This window comes from Rattus rattus, chromosome 2 (assembly GCF_011064425.1).
Source record: "Rattus rattus isolate New Zealand chromosome 2, Rrattus_CSIRO_v1, whole genome shotgun sequence".
In the NCBI taxonomy this organism is placed as follows: Eukaryota; Metazoa; Chordata; class Mammalia; order Rodentia; family Muridae; genus Rattus; species Rattus rattus.
In genome coordinates, this window is record NC_046155.1 from 81,951,036 (window position 1) to 81,974,251 (window position 23,216).

The following is a 23,216-nucleotide window of genomic DNA, read 5'->3' on the forward strand; positions in this document are numbered from 1 at the left end:
ATGGTATGCTGCCCTTTTCTCTGGAGTTATTTGACCTTTGATACTTCATTCTCTGTGTTTGTTTGATCATCGCAACAGTACCCTTCTCAAATATGTTTAGATTTTGCTTGTTTATTGTTTTCCTAGATACAACTCTTTTCAAATAGGAAAAAACATGTTAAAGCATTTAAAGAGTGAAACAGGAAAGACAAAGCGTTTTAAGAGTGAAATAGGAAAGAGTATAGTCACTGAACTATCAGGAAGCAAGTACTGAAACCAACCATATCACTTCTTCCACCTCGGTTCTTATCCAGTTATGCCCGTCCCCACTCCTGGTCTCTTAACACGTTGCGTTTGATTTTCCCGGTGATTGTCTTGGGGAGTTCTTGAACAAATTCCACCTGATGACAGAAAAACACATCACGAGGCTCTAGATGCCATGTGTCTCACCCTCGCAGTCAGTGCAATCACAGAAACCCTGGGCTAAGGGTTAAAATCGGAGATTCCCGGCTTTGGATGTCCTTTCAAAAGTAAATAATCTCTTCATCCTTTGGTTTTCCTCTGTTTACACCTAGAATCCAACTGCCTTTTACTATACCTGGTTCAGAGAAAAGACCTCTTAAAATGCCAGTCTTTTAAGAGCTGGGACCTAAAGAATCTGAGGAAAATCTTAGGGATGATTTATAGAGTTGGTAAGGGTTTAACCTTACACCCTGACTTAGTCATACATTTTGTCTTTGATTTCTTCTCTCAAACATGTTTAAGTCTGTGCACCTTTAAATGCTTTCTCATCTCTTCTAAAAGTCACAGTTACCAATTTATTTCAATGGAGAAAGTGTGAAGATGGTTGGGTCAGATCACTAACATGAGTCACATTTTTGCTCAAATGATGTATTGGTGATTAACCAGTAGCAGCTGATAGCAGTCCTCCAGAGCCAGAAGGTACAGCAACCATCCTGTCTTTATATGTGCTTCTGTCCTTCAGCCTTTGCAGAAAGAGGTCTCTCTGTGTATGTGTACACTTCTGAGGTTTAGATAGGACTACTTGAGCACCTTGGGCTTAGAGTAGTATCATAGCCCATTTTCCTTTGTAGGTCTGGTGCCATGTCTAAAATTAGGAACTTGGTGATTCTTAACTTTCACTCCCCTTCCCAGGCCCTTACTAGTCCTGAAAACATTCTTAGTATTGCAGTCTCTTTTTTTTCTTTTTTTCCATCTGTGTGTATGCATTTTCTTTGCATGTGTGTGAACACACCTATATGGGTACACATGCACATCCTCAGTTAACTCTTCCACCTAAGAAACCAGGTTTCTTAGTCAAACCCAGAGTTCTCAGATATGGCTAGTCTTGCTAGTCAGCTTCCTCTGGTGTTCTACTTCTGCCTTCCAAGACAGGTGAGCCAGCACACCCAGCCCACATATACCAGGGTTCTGGGAATCTAAACTCCAGCCCTCACACTTTCATGGCAAGTACTTTAGTCATACCCCAGCCCCCGCAGCAAACGATCGTTTGTAGTATTGTAAATATAAAATACTTTACAACAAAAACTTCCAAAGTTAAATTCAAGAGGTATCTTCTAGGATACACAGCAAGTATAAAGTGAAAATCCAACACAGTCGTCGGTAACTTGCACCTACCTTTCTTGGGTACTTGTAAGGTGCTGTTGAGTTTTTCACATGATCCTGAAGTTCAGCAGTTAACTTCTCACGGTTGGAGGACTTGAAGGGTGCAGCTAATACAATAAACGCTTTCACCACCTGCAGCAGAAAAACCATTTACTTGTAAGACACATCAAGGGTTTGGAACTATTGCTGAACGCAGGCATTGACTGTTGATAGCAGTGCAAACCCCAGAGATTGGATGAAGCTTGGGTACAAATTATAAAGAATATTTGAGGATCTCTTCCCGGGGCAATGGACTGTGATTATGAGGAATGCTGGGTTCAGTTTATATATCCCATGGACTTAACACTTGTATGAGGCAGTCCTTGATTTTGAGGTGCACATTTATGCCATGGCACCTCTACAGTGAGAGGCATGTTGAGCAGGTTGAATGGAGATTCTAAAGAGGATAGTCTGTAGGAGATCTGACAGTACAGAATCAGGAAGGGTGTATCCGTAAGGGGTTGCTGTCCTCCCAGTTTTTCCTTCATTTGGAAAACTGCTTAAAAACACTACACTGATTCTAATTGGCACTTGCTTCTGGCATTTGACTGAAATCAGTTATATTGAAAAGATGAGGCTGTAGCAGCAGGAGAAGAATGTTTTGCAGATTGGAATAGATCAAGAGCAGAGGGGGGAAGATGTCATTCAGAGTACTCTGTGGAAGGCCACTGGTGTGTGAGAGGGAGGCACAGATAAAGGGACGGAGAGAACTGATAGCCACACTGGCTCAACATTTTTCTGCTTGCTGAGTCTTCAGAAAACTTCGAGGAGGAAAGGGAAATGTGCCTCCTAAATAGACCCATGGGAATTTTGGGCCAACCTTGGATACGATTTCCTGTTCCCATCTCTAAGAAATGTATTTTGATGCGGATGCTTCACTCCTTCTTTAAAAGGGGAACAAGAATACCCTTGGGAAGGAATAGGGAGGCAAAGTTTAGAACAGAGACTGAAGGAACACCCATTCAGAGCCTGCCCCACATGTGGTCCATACATATACAGCCACCCAATTAGATAAGATGGATGAAGCAAAGAAGTGCAGGTAGACAGGAACCGGATGTAGATCTCTCCAGATAGACACAGTCAGAATATGACAAATACATAGGCTAATGCCAGCAGCAAACCACGGAACTGAGAACAGGACCCCCGTTGAAGGAATCAGAGAAAGGACTGAAAGAGCTTGAAGGGGCTTGAGACCCCACATGAACAACAATGCCAACCAACCAGAACTTCCAGGGACTAAGCCACTACCCAAAGACTATACATGGACTGACCCTGGGCTCCAACCTCATAGGTAGCAATGAATAGCCTAGTAAGAGCACCAGTGGAAGGGGAAGCCCTTGGTCCTGACAACACTGAACCCCAGTGAACGTGATTGTTCTTGGGGGAGGGCCATAATGGGGGAGGATGGGGGGGGAACACACATGTAGAAGAGGGGGGGAGGGGTTAGGGGATGTTGGCCCGGAAACCAGGAAGGGGAACAACAATCAAAATGTAAATAAGAGATACTCAAGTTAATAAAGATTAAAAAAAAAAAAAAAAGGAATGTATTTCGAGCTGTAACGGTTGTATCTGATGCTTTTGCTTACACAGGGAACAACAGCACATGAGTTGTCTAAGCAGTATTCCCCTCGTGTCTTTCTAATTCCCGAGACCACCATATCATCCAGGCTTGGCCATTTGGCCTATACAAGTTGCTGGGCCACACTGGCTAGAGATGTGGTAGAATTTTCTTGAAACGGGTGTAAAAAGAATCCACTCCTTTCTGGTAGAGAGGAGACAAGTTACATTTATTTGTGTCTTGAGCTGATTGCTATGTGATAAGAGGAACTAGAACTTAGGATCTCAGGCAGACAAGGGAGACAGCCTTGATGACATCGCAGGTATGCTGGGCTGAAGCTTGAACCCCTGAATTAAGGGGCATTTCTGACCCAGGCCACCCAAAGAATACCAGACCTCTTTGGGAGGTAGAAGTCATTTGTAAAGTAGATTACCTGGCATACATGTACCTTTGAGAATTAAACAAATTACCTTAAGTTGGCCTTTGCCATGGATACATGAACAGAACTTGAAAATGAAATTGCTGCTTTAGTTCTGACATCCACCCTACCTCTCCTCGGATCGGATCTGGACTGCTGACAACAGCTGACTCAACTACTGCTGGGTGCTCTATCAGTGCGCTCTCTACTTCAAACGGCCCAATTCGGTACCTGCAGAGGGAAGGAAGCCTTTGATCATCACATTCTCCAAATCGGAACTCTCCCATTCTGCCATGCCATCAGTTTCTTAGAACAAACAGCAAACATACAAACCCGGAGGATATAATGACATCATCAGCTCTGCCGACAAACCAAAGGTATCCATCATCGTCCATCACTCCTCTGTCTCCAGTGATGTAAAAATTTCTTCTTATTGTGGCATCAGTCTTCTCTGGATTGTCCTACCGATCAAAGGCATTTGGGAATTTGTCTGCTAGAACAGACAGAGGTGTGACACCCACTGAATGACTTACACATCTTACTTCTTTCTTTTTTTTTCTTTTTCTTTTTTTTTTTTTTTTCAGAGCTGGGGACCGAACCCAGGGCCTTGCGCTTGCTAGGCAAGCGCTCTACCGCTGAGCTAAATCCCCAACCCACACATCTTACTTCTAAAAGAAGTCTGGGTTTTGATAGGACAGGTCCTAGAATAGAGCACAAAAGCTCTAAGCTCTAAGAACTAACCCTCTCCTATGAACCTTGGGTTTGCATGCAACCTCTTCTGCCTCAGCAGGTCCACCTTCCTCTCTGAGGACAGCCACTACAAATGGTTTCTTTTTTTTTTTTTTTTCTTTTTTTCGGAGCTGGGGACCGAACCCAGGGCCTTGTGCTTGCTAGGCAAGCGCTCTACCACTGAGCTAAATCCCCCAACCCCTACAAATGGTTTCTTATTTGTAGAATTTCTCTTAGGAGTGCTTTCACCGAATGGATGTTTTTCTCCCCACTTTGCCCAAGAGCCAGCAAGACATGGTAGATATGAAATTTGGGCCCGTTTCTGAATTCGGGCATGGCTAGCATGTTCTTGTTCATACCACATATTCAGAGAAGAAGCAGAAGGGCCGATCAGACCCCAGCCTAAGGGCAATCTCCCCTTCCTTGCCCGATGGTAGGATATTTCCATGTTCATCTATAATCTGGAATAAAAGAAATAATGTCTTTCATTTTTATGTATAAAATGAAAACAGGCCATGAGAGGGGAGAACATGAAAGCACTCTTTTTTCTTGAACCAATCAGATCTTTTCTCAACCCACCTGCACATCGTAGGGCACTACTCCTTTTCCCATGGAGCCTGGTTTAATTTCTTCTCCTTTGCGATTGGCGCAAATTATTCCCTATGACAAGGACATGTTTTATATAAGTGTACAAATTCTGACAATGAAACTTAAGATTCAGCTTTGGGGGCTGGGGAGATGGCTGAGTCAATAAAGTACTTGTCATCAAACACGAGGACCTGAGCTTTGATTCCCAGCACTCATGCAAAAAGCCAAGCCTGGTGGTTATGAAATGTAAGCCAGTGCTAGGGAGGTGGGGACAGGTAGATTCTTGGCTCACTGGCAAGCCAGTCTAACCTAATCCATGAATGCTAGGTCCAGTGAGAGAACTTGTCTCAAAAAAAAATAAAAATAAAAATAAAAATAAAAGATAGTGGAGGGGCTGTTTAACTGAACTCATAGGCAGGTAGGCAGGCATGTTCTCTCTCTCTCTCTCTCTCTCTCTCTCTCTCTCTCTCTCCCTCTCTCTCTCTCTCTCTCCTCCCCCCCCCCCCCCAATCTTCCCAGAATGCAGGGTCATTCTTCTGGGGTGAAGTTTTTGCAGTAGTTGATCTGTGTACCAGAGTCACCAAGTGCACTGTTAAAACACAAATGGCTGAGCTTCACCCCCAAGGTTCTGATTTAGTGATGTTGGGTAGGATCTGAGGATGTGCTTTCTACCACATTTCTCTATGGCATCCACACTGCTGTTTAAAGGACCATACTTCTTTTTTATTGTTGCTGTCTGGACTTTGAGACAAGGTCTAAAGATCTTATTATGATATAATGGAGGCTAGCTTTAGACCCATGATGTAGCTAAGGCTACCCTTGAATGTGTGTCCCTTTGCCTCAACTGCCTGTGTACTGGGATTACAGACGACTGCTTAGCTGAGCACCATGCCTTCTAGGCTCCACTGGGTACACATTGGAATAGATTCTACTGAGACTCTTGGGGGTAAGGAGGTCTTTCTCAATGCAATGGCAAGATAAAGCCCTCAGGTCCAGACTCATCAACCCCTAAATTCCTGAGATAGCTGTTGTGCAGTGAGGAGGCAGGAAGGCCAATCGCACTTCTTCTTAAGCCATACCCAGCTAAGCAACTGTCAAATGATGATAACTGTTAACAGCAAGGTGTTCTGAGAAGTTCTATGAAGATTTGTAGTATGAGTGGGGCACTTCAAGTGCTCAACCCTAGGGCTGAATAACCCCAACAGACAGCCAGATCACCATATACATAGTTTCTGCATCCTTGGGATCAACTAATCAAGGACTTAAAGTGTGTGGTTTTTAAAAATTGAACCTCTATTGTATATACAAGCATTGCTTCCCCATTATATCCCAGTGACACAGACCGCAGCTATTTAATTAGTGGTTTTAAATAGCAATGTTGCATTGGATTTGGTACCTTAGGTAATCTAGCGATTTAAAACATAAAGGAAGATATGTTTAAATTCTGTGCAAATCCTGTCCCATTTCATATAAAGAGCATGAACTTTGGAGGATTTTGGTATTGTCTAGGGTCTTAGACCCAATCTCCCACAGCCACTGAGGGAAGACTTGTACACAAACTTTGTCCCTCAGACATACCACTTCAGTCTGTCCGTAGCCCTCATATAGCTCCAGCCCAGTTTGTGCCTTCCACTGTTCCAGCACCTCGGGGTTCAGTGGCTCCCCTCCTGTCAGGCAGTGCCGCAGCCTCTTGAATTGATACCTGGAGAGGCAGAGTTGCATGGGCTTTGGTGGGGGGGACATTTCATCACACGTTCAGATGTTCAAGCAAGAGAAGCTCTAGGAGAGCAGGCTGTAGAAACACTCACAACCTACGTGTTTTCTGAGCACCCCCTGTATTGCTGGATAGCTTCTAGTTGTATGAGGCATATGAGTGATGAAAAGAATATTTCTGAAGAAACTGTTTTGGCAAGTGTGGAGCTTAGAGGGAAAAGGGGTAGCTCAGAATGGTAATAATAATAATACAAAGTATTATAATTATGAATAAAGAAGACAACACAGACTGGGTGGTAGCTGTGCGACTGTGATACTCTAGGAACCCTCTTAGAGTTCTCACAGTACCTATTTATAGATGGGGAGATTAAGGTCTAGAGAGGTTAAAGAAACTGCAAAAGCCTTTGCAGTAATAGAGCATCAAGTAGGATACTCTGTAATGTGAACTTATCAGACCAAACTCCCAAGCATGTCACCCACACCGAATCCTTGTCACAGTGTCGTAGATGAAATTAATGGGGATTTAGCGAGGCCAAATAGCAAAGTCCTTCCTGTTTGACTTTGGATCTTGCACTTTTAACTACTGGCCGATGGATCAAGACATGGATGCATGGCACAGTCTGACTCTTCTTGTGAGAGTAGTGGCCCCAAACAAGCAGGAGGCTACATGGGCAAAATGTACTCTGTGTCTTCAAGCAACCCTTATATAGCTTTGGACTATGCTTGAAATGTGAGGCAAGAGGCTCACATTGACGGCCACAAGGAGATGAAGCTGACAAGAAAAGAGGAGGTGCCTATCCGTGTCACTGTCTTATAGTGCGTCCTCCCTGGGCATCCAGACCTTAGTGGGAAAGGAAGATGGTCAGGCCTACAGGACTCAAGTTAGTCTCTTCGTCTTTCTCTTTCTGTGTGTGTGTAACTGTTCCCTCCAAGATTGAAACATTCTCGTCCTACAAGAAAGCTTTTTCAAACTGGAACGAAACAACTCAAAATAGCTTCAGGAAGTCACTGAAACTCACCAGGTCTCACTAGGCCCCTCCTTCCCAGAGTAAGCATTATAAGTTGGAAAGAAGACTCAGACAAACCAATCTGCAAAGAAGACTCTGAAACTAGACCAGCTGCCTGAAAGTAAGTAGTAGAAAATAGCCCAGCTTTCTGCAAGAGGTTTAAAACGACAGCGACCCGGAAGGGACACTCTCTCCAATCTGTTGAGCTGCATGCAGGCTGTGCAGTGAGTTCTAGGTTCCCAGATTTTGTGAGCTGTCAGTGGAGTTGGAATAGACTTTGATGCTGCTGCTGTTTTTGAGTCATTTCTACTCCTGCAAGTAACCACTCACCCTACTAAAGTAAGTCACCCCAATACAACCCAGTGGTTCACCAAGTTGGACTTGGGTGGTATTTGTACTTTGGTCGGTCATTGGCTATCTCTCTAGGGTGAGTCAATGTGTGTTTTGTGTTTTTCCAGGAAAAGTTTTATTACACAACACCGTGTGCTAAATTTTAATTAATTATATAAAAATGTATCAACTCTACCTGACAGGTGGTGGATGATTTGGCTAAAAGATATATAATCCTGGGTTATAAATTTCATTCGCTTCTGTTCAAGGATGCATATGTGTGGTTTTTGTTTGCCTGTCTTGCTTTGAAGGGGCTGATTCTAAAGCAAGAATCTAAAGTGTGTGTGTGTGTGTGTGTGTGTGTGTGTGTGTGTGTGTGTGTGTGTGTGTGTGTGTGTGTGTGTGTGCGCACATGTGTGTGCTCCTATAGGTGTGGGTGTATATGTGTGCTTAGATGCCCATGTCTGTATGTCTGTGTAGGTCAGAAGGCAATCTTAGGTGTGATTCCAAAAGATACTATCACCTTGTGTTTTGAGATAGGCCTCAAACTCCTCAAGCAGGCTATTCTGGCTTGCCAGTGAGCCTCAGGGATCCGCTTGTCTTTGTTTCCCTAGTGTTACACACTACAACACCTGGATATTCATGCTTCAGGGGGATCAAACTCAGGTCCTTATGCTTGAGTGGTAACTGACTGGTCTATCTCCCAGCTCTTCCCATGGATTTTAAGATGGCATACGATTTTGTCCCCATAAGGTATCAGGTAGTATCTTAGGACATTTTGCTTGTCATGAATGAAGGAAAAGAAGAGGACAATGCTAATGGCATCTGCTCAGCATCATACAGTGTCCAGAAAGTCAGTGCAGTGAGATTCAGGTTCTCAGGCCACCCTGTGTGGTAAAAGAAGCTCTGTGATGTCGGAGGACAGCTTCTGCTTGTGGTTCAAACGAAGAGTTCTGCCCAGTACCTCTTAAGGTCCTGTTGTACAAGCATCCGGTACACGGTAGGAGCACTGCACAGGGTCGTGATGGGATATGAGGTAAGCGTCTGGATGATAGGGAAAGACAGACATGTCAGTAGTGGTCAGCTAGAGGCCAAGGCTATAGAAGACATCTACAACCTTTCTTTTCCATTATTGTGTGCTAATCACATGGAATAAGGAAGTAAACATCTACCAGTTGTCATTAGTGACATTGTGGGGTTCCTGGTTAATGGAGAAATGTACATGTTTTAGAAAAAGGCATCTGCTGTTGGATTCAGTAGGTGAATTGCTGAGTTTGAGAACAATCCCAAGTATGAACTGGTTTACTCAACTTCAGGACTTTGTATGGTGAACTCTTGTAAGCTACCCAGATTTCCCCATATGTTCTGTGTTGCATTGAGCCTGGCTGTATAAACTAACCTATTAGGACCTTTCACTACCATTCCTGTGAGGGCCAGCCCACCTTCAGAGAACACGGAGTCATTGCAGAAACAGCCGCTCTAAAGGACTTAACATTTGCCTATACCTCGGGTTCCTCAGGTCAAACCTTGTGCAATTCTCATGCTTTAGGGGTACCCATAATGGAGGAACAGACCTCACTGTATTGTCCAATGTGTTCACAGCTGGTATTAAACATCAGCGTTCCGGACAGTGTTGTCCAGATATATGCGGGCCAGCTGGACTGTTGTAAGGTCAAGAATAACTCTTAGTTCATGCAGCAGCCTTTCTCTCTATGCCCCTGCTTCAGAGGCTTTAATTCTCAGTAAGGGCAGTATGTACTATGTACTTCTCAGAGCAGCACAAGTCCTCTAGAGAGTTTTACAGCTACAAAAGAAAGTTTTGTTTGTTTTTTTGAGACAGTGTTTCTTTGTGGAGCCCTGGCTGTCTGTGAACCAGGCTGGCCTCGAACTCAAAAAAAAAATCTGTCTACCTCTGCCTCCTGAGTGCTGGAATTCAAGTTGTGTGCCACCACCACCCAGCATGCAAAAGGAAGGTTTGAAACTGGATAAACGGTGTATTTTCCAGGGCACTAGCTACACTTGATGCACAGTCTGCTTCCATTGCCTCATCGTATTTCACTTAAGGCCTTCAAGCCAGCTTGTTAGACCAGTTAGCGAAAAACAATTAAAACATTTTTTAAAAAGTCACAGACTGAATGCTGCTTTTACTTACCCACAGTGTGCTGCTTTGTTAATACTACAAATCTCATAACGATTAAATCATTTTTTTTACTGCTAAAAATACTTGGCTTTAATTATGTTTTCATTTAGACAAAGCTGCCAGATATTTTATTGGGATTTAAGTTTGCATTGTTCTTAATGAATTATGAAGTTACATATATGTAAAAACTATTTTAAAATAATTTCTTATGATTTATTGTAATGTTGGATTTGTAAGACTGTAGGGTTATATAAAATTTCCTGGGTGAAGAAAGGTCTTCATGTTGATGACTAGGAAGCCCTGATTTATGGAGCATAACAACATACGCGCATGTGCATATGTGCGTGCGTGTGTGTGTGTGCACGTATGTGTTCTATATAAACAAATCAAGGTAATTAATATGTACATATCTTCTAATATAATCACTTCCATGTGTTGATAATATCCAAACCCGTAGTTATTTTGAGATATCTTTTAGGCTACAGTTAGCTTGCTGTGCTATCAGACATCTTAATGCAGTCATCTCTAGTGGAAGAACTGCATACCGAGTTTGCTGGAGTGTTGGGGCCTAGGAATTACAATGAAAAACACAGAATGGGGAAGAGACAGGGGGATAGAAAGGGATGCTCTAAGAGAGAGGTGACCTCCTGAGATCGGCTGTTGACCTCTGACCATTAGGTCGGAATCAAAATATGTGTTTAAACTCGAGTCTTCTGTTATTTAGAACTAGGCTTATAAGCAGTCAAGTTTTATCCACTAGTGAGCCCTGAGTGGTTTACAGCTACAGCCTGGCTTTCCTGCTGAGAGCATGGTGGGTAATTTCCCTTCACTCACAAGCACTCAGAAGTCAACTCTCTGAGACTTTGCTGCTTAAAAAACAAAACAAAACAACCCTGATTTCCAAAAACTTGGGAAGCCTTGGAGTCTGAGAAATCCCTTCTTTATGGTTTTGTGGGTTCAAGACTTACATCTAAGAAGGTATCAGTGTTGAACTGGGCCATCCGGTGCACAAAAACACAGGCACCTCGAAGCCACGTGGAAAACACACTGCCAATGGCAGCCTTGATCCAGCCAGTGTCTGACATGTTCCACATGATATCTGATGATGTCAAGTCCAGCCAGTACCTACATACAGAAAAGCAACAGAACAAAGCAAAAATAAAACATAAAAGTATAAGCCTAGACCGGCAGAGACTTGATGTGCTGTGGTTGGGGAAATACCCAGGGGGAGGGGCTCCATTCTCTCAGAAGAGGATGGGGAGGGGGGAGGTGTGGTGTGAGGTGGGGAACAGAATAAAACAAACAAACAAAACCAAAACGAAAAGCAAGCACTAGTGTTTTTGAGGAGTAGTCTTGCCCTACACCACAGTGGAAGCAAGTCTCGGTGTGAGACCAGGCTGCAGTCAAAATAAGAATAAAACCGTGGTTTTCTTTCCTACCTTCCACAAAGGGCATACCCAATGCCAAGGCTGCTCTGTGAGTGCTGAGCCATCTTGGGGGAGCCTGTGGTCCCACTGGTGAAGTAAATGGCCATTGGCTCTTGACTTCCTGTCTGCACACAATTGTGCTCTTCAGAGGCTGATCTGCGGGTGAATCCCAAGATAGAGACCGAGGAGAGATCAGTTGACTCTGTACCATTGTTCTGTGCTGGCTTCCCAGTTGCCACAGGGAACAATGGACTGAACCTACCACAGAGCTCCCCTGAGGGGAACTCTCAGGAATCTTAGAGGGACTCTAAAGAGCAGGGTAAAGCCCTCATTCTAAAGCTCATTTCTCTGTAGGACAAATAGACAACCAAGGTACTCACCACATCAATAACAAAAGAGCAAATACTTTATTTCAATGTCTTTGCAATTTATAAAAAATTCAAAAACAGATCTGAATCTTTCTCAGTCAATACCATTTCATGATTTAGGGATTAGAGAAAGACCTTTAGATTTAAAAGTCAAATACATTGAGAGCAAACTTAAAAATTCTGTTGTTGTTCAGTATCTTCCGTATCTCTGATATAAACAGCTAATAGCTGACCAAATAACTATCCCATTCTTTCCCAGAACTAATAAAAGTCTGGTTTTGTTCAGGTACTAGGGAGCCACATGCTTCTCACTTACTTATAATTAAGCTAAGCCAATCATGGTCTTCTCTTTCCTTTTCAGTGATTGGTTTAGAAATGGACCTGGGGGAATTATAGTCAACAGATATAAAGTCCTATAGGAGACATTTGCTTGTTTTAAGAAGAGTGATGTGGGCTAGGATGAGGACCAGTGTTTGGACCCAGCATGTCAGGTAGCTGTGGAGGCCCACCTGTGATTCCATTGCTTGGAAGGTAGAGACTAGGTCCCTAGCACAAGATCACATTCTAGACTAGTGATGGGTTCGAGGAAAGCCTCTGACTCAATGGGTCAGGTGGAGAGAGATCGAGAAGACACCTGCCATCAGACTCAGGCCTTTGCATGCAATCATGTACATGTGTACTCTCACACATATATGTGCCTATGCACATGGGAACACACACACACGCACACACACACACACACACACACACACACACACACTATGAGAAAAAAAAAGAGTAATGAAGACAGGATAGCACTGTCTTTCTCCCGTCCCATTCATCCTGTGTCACAGCCCATAAACACTGTCATTGTATAGGATGTATACATGTATCCATTATGCATGTCTGGAATTTTAGTCACACTGGCATCATACCACAGCTGGCAATGAAGAACGGCTGAATTCGGGTCTGTGCTAACTTCATTGAGCCACCTAGGCCACCATCGGCACTGTTTGCATCAACTGTACTTTGATTACTAAACCAGAAAGCATTTATTGTAGGTGAGAGCAAAAGACTGTCAGTGTACACGGCTCTCCAATTCCTCTCAACCCTGGGCAAACACGCCATTCCCACACTGAGGGATCTGGGTGAGGCTTATGATTCAATGGGGTGCACACTGTGTGGCAGGGATTTGCGGATTCAGATTGTCTTGTGTGACAGAGGAGGCCATGGGAGGTGAACTGACATACTTCTGCTGGAAGTCATTATGTAGCCCATGACTGTCTTGGAACTCACCATGTAGACCAGTCTGGCCTTAAAGTCATTGATATCTGCTCGCCTTTGTCTCCTGGGTGCTGGGACGAATGCCATGCACCACCGCGCCCTGTATTATATGTATATATATATAAGCCTCGTGTATTATTTTTTAACTGATCTTTTTGAAAAAACTCCGAGTAACAGGCTTTATTTCGGTGAACTTTATTTTGTTACTGTTTTACTTTGAGGCATTGTCTCACAGAGTCCAGACTGCCTGGAAACTGTGCACTTCCTTTTGCTGCCATTTCTTGGGTGCTGAGATTACACACCTGTGCAACCACCTCTAAATGATGCTGCACTGGAGAAGCCCAGGGGCTCACGAGTGCTAAGCAGATTCTATCATTGGAGCTACGTCTCTAACACTCGGCTAATTTCAATGATGAATGAAGCCACCGAAAACTAAGACAGAGCTCACTAGGTAACAAACATACTCAGTCCATAATGCCAAAAGTAGTTTCACAAAGTACTGAGACATTTTGGCAACTCTCTTTAAGATAGAAAAAGATCATTGATTGTTTTTTCTTTCAGAACAAATATTGGGTGAAGTTGGATGTTTTGGGTTCCAGAGAGGGTGATTAGATTACTTTACCTAACATCCTAGGTTAGGGGACATCTCCCATTTCTCCATTAAGTAAGGGACTTGTTAACACAAGGCTTTCATCCCTGTGTTTACTTTTCATTGAAAGAAGAGACGTTGAACTTTCTGAGAGGCAGGAAGACGTTCATGGGGTGATGCTGAAGTCTGGTTTTCCTCTCTTCTTGCTTTCTAAGTTTTGAGTTCTGGATTTTCAGAGATAATTCTATCCTGGTAACTTTAAGATTTTTTCTCATTATACCAAAGAGTCACATATTCTCCACTTGTAAGACATCTAAATCTTCTCAGACCCCTGATCTCCATGTGAATTACTGTGTGTGTGTGTGTGTGTGTGTGTGTGTGTGGTGTGTGTTTAATGTGAATGGGTGCTTTCCCTGCATGTATGTTTGTGTACCACATGCATGCAGTACCCATGAAGGCCAGAAGTGGGCATTGGATCCTTTGGAACTGGACTTACAGATGGTCGTGGGCTGCCATGTGGGTGCTGGGACTCAAACCTGGACCATCTGGAAGAGTAGTCAGTGCTTTTAACAGCTGAGTCATTACTCCGGCCCCTAAACTAAGCTTACTATTTCATAGCAGTCTCTACTGGTTATCTTCCCCTCTCTGTCCCTCCCTCTGTCCCTCCCTTTCTGTCTGCCTGCCTTTTTTCTTTTTCTTTTCTCTTTCTTTCTCTCTTTCTCTCTCTCTCTCTTTCTTTCTTTCTTTCTTTCTTTCTTTCTTTCTTTCTCTCTTCCTTCCTTCTTTCTTTCTTTCTTTCTTTCTTTCTTTCTTTCTTTCTTTCTTTCTTTCTTCCTTTCTTTAAAGATAATGTCTTGTTGTGTAGTTTAAACTGGCTTCTAAGTTCTTCATTCTGAATTTGATCCGCTTTGACCTTCTGAATATACCCCATGCCTAGTTTTAATTCCCATGTTTGTAGTGCTGGGACTGAAGACCAAGGCCTTATCATTCAGTCAGTACCAAGCCTTGTCCTGATGAGCTGTATCGCTGGTCTCATCTTCCCTCAAATGACAGTACTGCATCCATCCATCTCCCAACGAAAGTCAACCACACCAACTCCTGCTCCTTCGTCTGCCCTGTGAGTCAGCCTCAAATACAATGCAATCACTGTGCCATTTGTTCTAGCCATCGTGTCGAGCATGTCATATTACTTTATCCCATTCGCTTCTTCTGCAACCCCAAACTGTCAGTGTTCTGATCTCATAGATTAAGAGGCAGTCTTTCGGAAATGTCACATAGCTCACCCAGGCTTACAACTCACATAAAATATAAGTTGGATTTTTAAAATTTTTATAAAACATTGGCTACTTAAATGAATATTATTCTGCCAATCAATGGTTTTCACATTTTTAAAATAACTTATGAAATGCTCTCTCATGTTAGCTTATTTTGTCCTCAAATGCCACTAGATACTTGCAGTATAATTATCTCCATTTTACATATGAAGAAAATGGAGGGTGATCCATTTTTTATCTGCTTATTAAATATTCCTTCAGCATGCAGATGTGTGTTGTTAGGTATTAAAAGATAAAGGTATCAACTAAAACATGCAAGAAAACCCTCGGCATCCTTGGAGAGTTTAATTTAAGGCAGGGGCTGTAATGCTTTCTGCAAAGGGCCAGATGGCAGGCATGCGATTATTAAATGGAAGCAGCCATAGCCATAGACAATATACAAACAAATGAGCACCTCTGTATGCCAATAACACTTTATTTATAAAATCAAGTGGTGCACCTACCTTGACTTCGGAGCCTAATTTTCCAGTCCCAACCTTGGAGTAGAAAAACTGAATCTAAGAGAACAAGAGGCTAGCCTGATCACTCAGAGGACCAGCAACATGAAGAAACAACCCATGAAAGGAAAAGGAGCCTTATGGCTTCCGTCAACTAGGAGTAGCATCACTTACGATAAAACATTTGAACTGGAACCGATGAGATAGAACAACTATGAAAAGGACTAGGAAAGAACATTCCAGGCAGGAGAGACGGTGGATGCAAAGGCCCCGAGCTAAAGCATATTCAAGGAACAAAACGGAGACCATGATTCTGTGGCCCAGAAGCTGGGCAAAGGCCTGTCCCCATAGCACACTAATCACAGCAGAGGAAACAGAAAGGACAGAGTGGAGCTGTATTTCTTTCTTCCATCTGTAAATAATTTCATTAAATGACTCTTCAGGGCGTGGAGAGACGGTTTAGTGTCTAAGACCACCTGCTATTATTACAGAGGACATAGGTTCAATTCTTGGCACCCTTAGGGCAGCTCATAACTATTTGAAACTCCAGTTCCAGAAGTTCATATGCCCTCTTCTGGTCTCCTTGGGCAGTATGCATGTGATGTGCAGACATATATGTAGACATAACACTCATATATTTAAAAATAATTCTTTCTGGGTAAGGGGCCTAATATCAACTCTGGCATCTGCTGAGTCTTTGGTCAAACAGATCAGAGCTGTAGCTGTAGCTGTGATTGGTGCTGTTGCTAGTGCCTCCCACCCACATACTCACTGAAGTAATTCCTGAAAGCTGAGCCACCCGTCCCAGCGGTGTGGAGACACCAGAAGCTTAGTCTTCAAGTTGGGACACTCTGACGCAATGGAGTCCACTGCAGGGGCCACTTCCTCACTGGCCACAATGCACTTGGCCTTGGATGCTTGCAGCCGGTAGAGGATGTCTTTTCTGGTCAGTTGGATTGTTCCAGGCATGAAGACAAGCCCTGGAACAGAAAGCGATTCCTGAGCTAACCTCTGGAGATTATGGGGAAATGCGGGTCTTGTGTCTGGATGAATAAGAACTTCAGATCTCAGCCCTCAGCCACCTGTGCCCTGGTTCCCTGGGATATCCCACTGGACCCTGGCATGAGGCATCAGGAGAGCTCTGGCTTCCGAATCTGACAGGTTGTGGGTCTAGTCCTGGCCTTGCAACCCGCTAGCCTTATTACTTGGGTCTCCCTGGCCTTCACTTCTTTACTTTTATTGTGGGGAATAATGACAGCACCTGGTTGACAATGATGGGCTAGTAGTAAGAACCATTTTCATGTCATGCTTGAAAGGTGATTGTGTAGTCATCACGCTATATTCTATGGCATGGTTTCTGTGAACATCATTTCATTCAATCTTTCAACCAAGGTGAGTTTTGCAAGATAATCCACTGGCAATGAGAGAAGAAAATAATAGGAAGATACAAAAGGTACAGAGACACTAGAATTCTTTTCATGTGTTATTTCCTTTGTTCAAATGCTTTATAATATACATATTACATCAGTGCAACAGGACAGAGTGAAAAAAATATATGCAGATAGGAAAATGCCTATTCATTAAAATTTTGATAGATTGCATGCCCAGGTGCTTAGAGACTACTCTTCAAAAACTTTAAAAGATCTCTCTCTCTCTCTCTCTCTCTCTCTCTCTCTCTCTCTCTCTCTCTCTCTCTCTCTATCTGTGTGTGTGTGTGTGTGTGTGTGTGTGTGTGTGTGTGTGTCCATGTGCTCATGTAGAGGGCAGGGGTCAATGCTGTCTGTCTTCCTCAATTGCTCTCCACCTCATTTTATAAAGCAGGGTCTCTTCACTGAACATGCGGGCATGTTTCTATTTTATATGGAGGTTAGATGATACCATTGTGGATGTGGTTCTTTCCTTGTTCCTTTCTGTGGGTCCTGGGAATTGAACTTGTGTAGCTAGGCTCATGCAGTAAGCATCTTTAGTACCCAAGTCATCTCAATAACATGAGACTACTGTTCTAAGCATCCCCAGTGGTGCATGCAGTCTTTGGGGATAGCTGGTGAGTGTCAGAGCCAGTCTGAAGTTCACTGATACAGTGGTCTGGCACCACCAAGATTTTCCTAGATGACCATGGTCCAGCTTAATTTATCCCCCTTCATTCCAAACACTAACCAAAGGCAGAATTTCAAAGTTCCTTCTGAGAAGAAGCATGGGGCAGGATTACATGTAAGGATTAGATGTAAGGATAAGATGTACGCAGGTGGTTTGACTCTCTAAAGTGAATCCCTGGGAGGGCAGTGGCACTCCAAACATTACAGATAGCCACTGCCTTTCACTGAGCACGTATCACAGGCCAGTGAACTCTAATTCACCTAAGGGTCACAATGCCAGTAAAAGGCAACGCAAATAGCAAAGCCAGTCCCCAGAGAAATTTCCATATTCCCAAGACCTGTGCTGTATGAATATGTACTCCTTGCTGCATATTCCAAAATCAGCTAAATAGGAAGTTGTGGAGTTGAATTCCTAGGAAGGAGGCCCTTCTTTATTGTCATTAGTGTTACTGTGGGGGCCTCTCATGCTGGGGTGTGCATGTGGGCAGAGGACAACTTAGGTAATGTCAGTGCTCCTCTTCTACCTCTAGGTTGGCCCCAGGGACTAAGCTCAGGTTGCCAGATTTGCATAGCAAGCACCTTTACCTGCAGAGCCATCTTGCCGTCCCAAGGATAATTTACTGACTATATTTTAACCAACTTAGCTGTTATAACCCTTAAGAAAACACATTAGAGGATCTCAGAAGGATTAATTAATATAAAAATATAAAATAATTCTCTTACAAGTCATTTGCTCCTAATAATTCACAGTTACAGTCTGTGGTGGATTTATGAGTGTATTCAATGGGTAGATTACCATCTTGGGAGTCACAGGAACAGCAAATATTTGTTGGATGGCAAGTAGCTTAGGCTTTCTTGCACATGCCTTCCAGCGAAATCAAAATAGTTTGCCATGTGGTGAGTGAAGGCAATTAAAAAAATTCCCATAAAGGATTTGACATTTTGGGGAGTAAATAGGTCTGAAGCTGCTTTTCTTCACTTAGTGAGCTCTTCTGTTGTTGTTTTATTTTATAATTTTGAACACTAGCTTGTATATTTGTACTCACAGATTTCCTAATTTAAATAATTTATATTGAATAATATTAAGGGTATATTTTATAACAGATAAACCATCCTTAATGTTCTTACAACCACAGTTGATTTCCAATTTATATCTCCCTTTTTATATAGTGAATTTAAACATTTTTATATTCTTGCTTTCAACTATTTTATTGCCAGCAAGAGCATCTTCAATTCTATGAAATTCTCCTGATGATATTATATCATTGCTAGTATAAATTGTTTTTAAGCAATACCCCCTTAAGAGCCAAATATTCAATCGTCAATCGACATCTCAACTAAACTTACACCTTATCTAGGTTATCCATTATTAAGCATTTCTATTTAAGTTGTTTCTGGTTCTGTATACCTGTTAATAACATTGCACAAATATCTCTCTGTTCTCTGTAGTACTCTAATCCTTTGGCATTCTTATTTATTTTAATAGATGTCTGAAGATATTTTTTAGACAAGAAATCAGAGAATCTTTTGGTAAAAGACCTGGTAAGTGTTAGACTCTGTGGACTGTAGGATTGTTCTTGGTCTCAGTCCGCATGCTCGCTGTGGAGCACAGGGAGCCAGCTGTATTCTATCACAGTTCTACTTACCCAAACAGCTGGAACCATAGTCCCTGGCTTACAGACCCCTGTCTGAAAGACATGTGTTTTACTTGGGGTACATTAATATTACTTTGGGGAAAATGTGTAATCGGATACATTAATCCTTCGTCCTTAAATGTTTTTACAAGTCTTTGCATCCCCAAAGACTTCCTCTTCCCCTGTATTTTTGTGTTGCAGAGAATCCAGATGTACACAGAGAGAGCTGTGGGTTGGGGGTGGGGGAACCCGCACACCCTGTGCTGTGGAAAAGCACTCACACTTGTACTTGCCTTTACAGTTGCTTTTTGTGCAACTCTGAATACCGCAACTCTCTTTTTCATTTTTTGTTTGTGTGTATGGGTGTATGTGTGTGAGCCTGAGATTTTGTCTTGACTAGCTGTGTTTGGCTAGTGCGCCCTGGGGATAGGCCTGTCTCTGCCCAACAGTGCTGGGATCATAGGAACCTGTCTCTCCATGCCAAGCTTTTTACGTGAGAACGCAGCTCTCCATGTTTGCACAGCAAGCACTTTTACCCACTGAGCCATCTCCTCAGATCCCCAATTACAAAACTTTCAAGTGGTGTGACCTTTAGCAAATGGCTCATTACTGTGCCTTGATTTCCTCTCTTGCAAAATGGTTATCACGCTGACCCCAATTTCTTAAGTTGTTGTCATTACATCACAACTGCTCCCAGCTTTAACTTTCTTTCTCTACTTTCTGTAAGGATTGCTTTAGTCAAGTCTGGCACTTCACAAAACTCTCAAGTTTTGTCTCTTTGTGTTTCTGCACGATTTTCATGTGACATTTGTGATACCGACCTGTTCTCATGCAAGCCACGTTGATGAGCCACCATTCAGGGATGCGGGGCAGAATCACAGCTACCCGGTCTCCCCTCTGCAGGCCACAGGGCTTGGTGAGCACGTTGGCAGCCTTTCGGGACAAGGAGCCCAGTTCTTGGAAGCTCCACTTCACCTCATCTCCTTTGCCATTCACCCACCACAGGGCTGGGTTGGCTGGCCTCTCTCCAGACTGGCGAGGAACACATGGGAAAGAGAAAATAATGTATTCTGGTTTAGTAGTATCACCTGAAGACCCACATATTAAAGTCATGGTCCCTAAAGACCAAGATGTTAAAAGGCATGGTCCCCTCACCTGTGGCACTAGAGCATAAAGAAGAGAATAATCAGAGCCTAGGCCCTTCCTCTCACTCTTTTCCTCCCCCTTTTCTAAGATGCCCTGGAGTGGAGTGGGCAACCTTCCTCACCATGCACGTTCCCATGATGCCCTGGGCTGCCACAGGGCTAACTGAACATAAACTGAAATCATTGTACCCATGAACCAAAGCAAACCTTTCTCCACTTGAAGTTGCGTGTCTTAGGTATTTTGTCACGGTGATGGAATGCTGACTAACACAGAAGGCAGACAGGAGGTCTACTGCTACTCCTTCTCCACACCTGCTCCCCCAGTGTGCCTGGGGAAAAAAAATCTTCCTCTCCATTTGAATAGTCTTGGAGACTCACCTTTTTGTGTGGTTTGCCTTTTTTTTCAAGAGGGGATGAACATATACCAAGGTAGAGTTAATCTGAATTCATCTCCCTCGACTCTAAGTTTTCTGAGAAGAATCAAAAGACAGAAACTGATTGGCATGAAAGGTGTTTATGGGTTCTTGGTACTTATGAGTCTCCATGGAGCCATCCAGGTTCCTACCCTCACTGAGATAAAGAATTGATTTAAATTTAACAGATAGAGCACAGTGAGAGGACCAGGAAGACAGAGATGGGTGGGCTACAGGAATGCTCGAGACCCGCTCTTTGATACCTTCTCCTTTAGGGACCATTGGTCGAGAACATCTGCAGCAAAGTTAAAGTTCTTGGGTAACGGCTTCTCACAGCGATTGATGGCTTCAAAGTCATCCAACGTCAGAGGTGCCCAGAGCTGGGGGTCTCTGTGGAAGTGTCGGCCAGCAGGCTTGGCAAGCCAGATGAATCTAAGTCTCTGACAGCGGAGGAGAACCTTCATAATTCCTGAAAAACTGTTTTCTGATACCAAGTGAGCAATGTCTGTGGGGACGAGAGAGGAGGGGGAGTGTCAGCTGAAGATCGGGAAGTGGTTTCCTGAAGAGCGCTCCGCCCTCACGTAGATCTGCCAGCACTAGCCACTGATCAGTGTCCCCACTACTGATGCTTCTTAACTGTGTGTCACCAGCTTAACCCTAACAACCTGGCAAACTGTAAAATTGTCAAATTATCAACTTCAGCACCTACCTCCTCTCTGAGGACAGCACAAAGGAAGGAAATATTTGCCATCTGGATTTGTTCACCTCAAAGTCTTACCATATATGATAACTCCTCCTCTTGGGTTTCCTCTTCCACTAAAACCAGCCCATTTTCTTTTGAGAACATCCACAAAGAAGCAGCCTGACAGTGCCCTTGATTCCAGCTGCTCTGCTCTCCTCTGTCCATTATCCTTCTATTACAAGTCACTGAAGCCCTGGACAACATACGTTATGGGAAAATTATTCATCTTCCCATATCTCAATGCTGTCATTGGAATGGTGGAGAAAATATAATCTCTCACTCTTGGTTATTATGAAGATTTAATAAGATAATACATGTAAAATGTGGAACTTTTGGACCTTCTGGTTGCTAATTACTTCAGTTTTGGGGTAGTGCCATGAGACAGCTTCATGGATTGTTCTCAGCGTGTGGATCAGGAGGTCTGGAGTTTATTTCCCATTCTTTGAAAGTAGCTTGTGATACCAGTAAACTTGCCTACCTTTTCTTCCACTTGTAGGTTTTTATTTAATTCTATAGTTACTTCTTCCTTTGACCTTCTGTAGCTTGCACGCTGTATTATTCTAAGTCTTCTGTGTGCTCTCATTTCTATACACGAGCACCAGCTGTTTAACTTAGCTGCTGTGGATAGAAGCTATGTAGCTGCGCATTCCATTCTTAGCACTAAGTACGACTTGGAGCTAATAAAAACAGCCACTGTTCGCAAAGCTCTTGTGTAGAGGGGCCAGCACCATGAAGCTGGAGCTGCTGCTGTTTCTATTTGGCGGGTGAAGACATGGACTCTGATGCAGAATCCCAAGCTTGCCCAAGATGGTTTTGCTTATGGCGGCAGAAGCAAGGCTAGGAGCTCCTGTGCCATGGGGTCCTCAACCTGTGGACATTGTCCTTTGTGTTTTCCTCTCAATAGGCCTTTTTGTGAATGGTGAGCACCTCCACCCGTCTGCCTTTTAGTTCTAGAAGGTTAGTTTGCATACAGTGGAACAATATGCAGGTGCAAAGGGAACCCAGTCTGCAGCCTGGCGACAACAGGCACAGAACTGAGGGCTCAGGGTGCTGCTCCCTCTCCTTGGTGTTTTCCTGCCGCTTTGCTGCTCAGAGAGCTGTCTGACTTCCTTGGTACAAAAAATGTTTGCCACAGTCTTGAAGAGCTATCCGTTAGTAATGTTGGTATTAAACTTTCTGTGTCAATGTGAAAAGAAGGATCATGCATGGGAACATTACAATGAAACGCATTAACGTGTACAATTAGCACATAGTGCTAATCATCAAAATGTTTTAAAAAGAGAAGAAACAACAATGGAAAAGAGATTGTGCTTTTCCCAGGCAATTTTCTGGAGATGTGGTGGAGTTATCAGAGTAAAGAAGAGAGGAAAGAAGGCAGAGTGGGCTATGCTCATGGTTTTGCATGCTGCTGAATTGAGCTGCTTTTTCCCCTTTCCTAACATACATGCACAGATGTGCACACATGTGCACATTCATGTGCAAACACACACATATGCATATAGTACATATACACATAATTGCATCCACAACTTTATAACACACACATAGACACAGACACACACACATGTAAGCACAAATTCATAATTTTTTTCTCTACGTAGCCTACTCCCTCCTCACTCTCCTCTGTGCCCTGCAGTAATG

At 43.2% G+C, this 23,216-nt stretch overlaps 1 protein-coding gene across 1 annotated transcript; it reads right to left on the reverse strand.

Moving 5' to 3' along the window:
• Positions 1 to 101: 101 nt before the first annotated feature.
• Positions 102 to 21,329, reverse strand: Acsm4 (acyl-CoA synthetase medium chain family member 4). The gene is made up of 13 exons (XM_032892791.1): positions 21,097 to 21,329; positions 20,097 to 20,307; positions 16,318 to 16,525; positions 11,567 to 11,710; positions 11,096 to 11,252; positions 8,952 to 9,031; positions 6,516 to 6,639; positions 4,929 to 5,009; positions 4,709 to 4,810; positions 3,954 to 4,081; positions 3,752 to 3,851; positions 1,618 to 1,737; positions 102 to 380 (listed from the first exon to the last, which is right to left on the reverse strand). Exons 1-13 carry the CDS (start codon positions 21,295 to 21,297, stop codon positions 294 to 296), a joined length of 1,743 nt encoding a protein of 580 aa, XP_032748682.1. The 5' UTR covers positions 21,298 to 21,329; the 3' UTR covers positions 102 to 293.
• Between the last annotated feature and the right edge of the window lie 1,887 nt (positions 21,330 to 23,216).

Bases quoted from the DNA above. Each gene is read 5' to 3' on its own strand.
- Acsm4 (XM_032892791.1), bottom strand. From the start codon at position 21,297: ATGAAGGTTCTCCTCCGCTGTCAGAGACTTAGATTCATCTGGCTTGCC. The intron at 11,711-16,317 runs GTGAGTATGTGG...ATTCACCCGCAG, and splicing joins AGCTTTCAGGAATTACTTCA to ATCAGCCTCTGAAGAGCACA. The intron at 381-1,617 runs GTAGGTGCAAGT...TTCTGTCATCAG, and splicing joins CTTACAAGTACCCAAGAAAG to GTGGAATTTGTTCAAGAACT.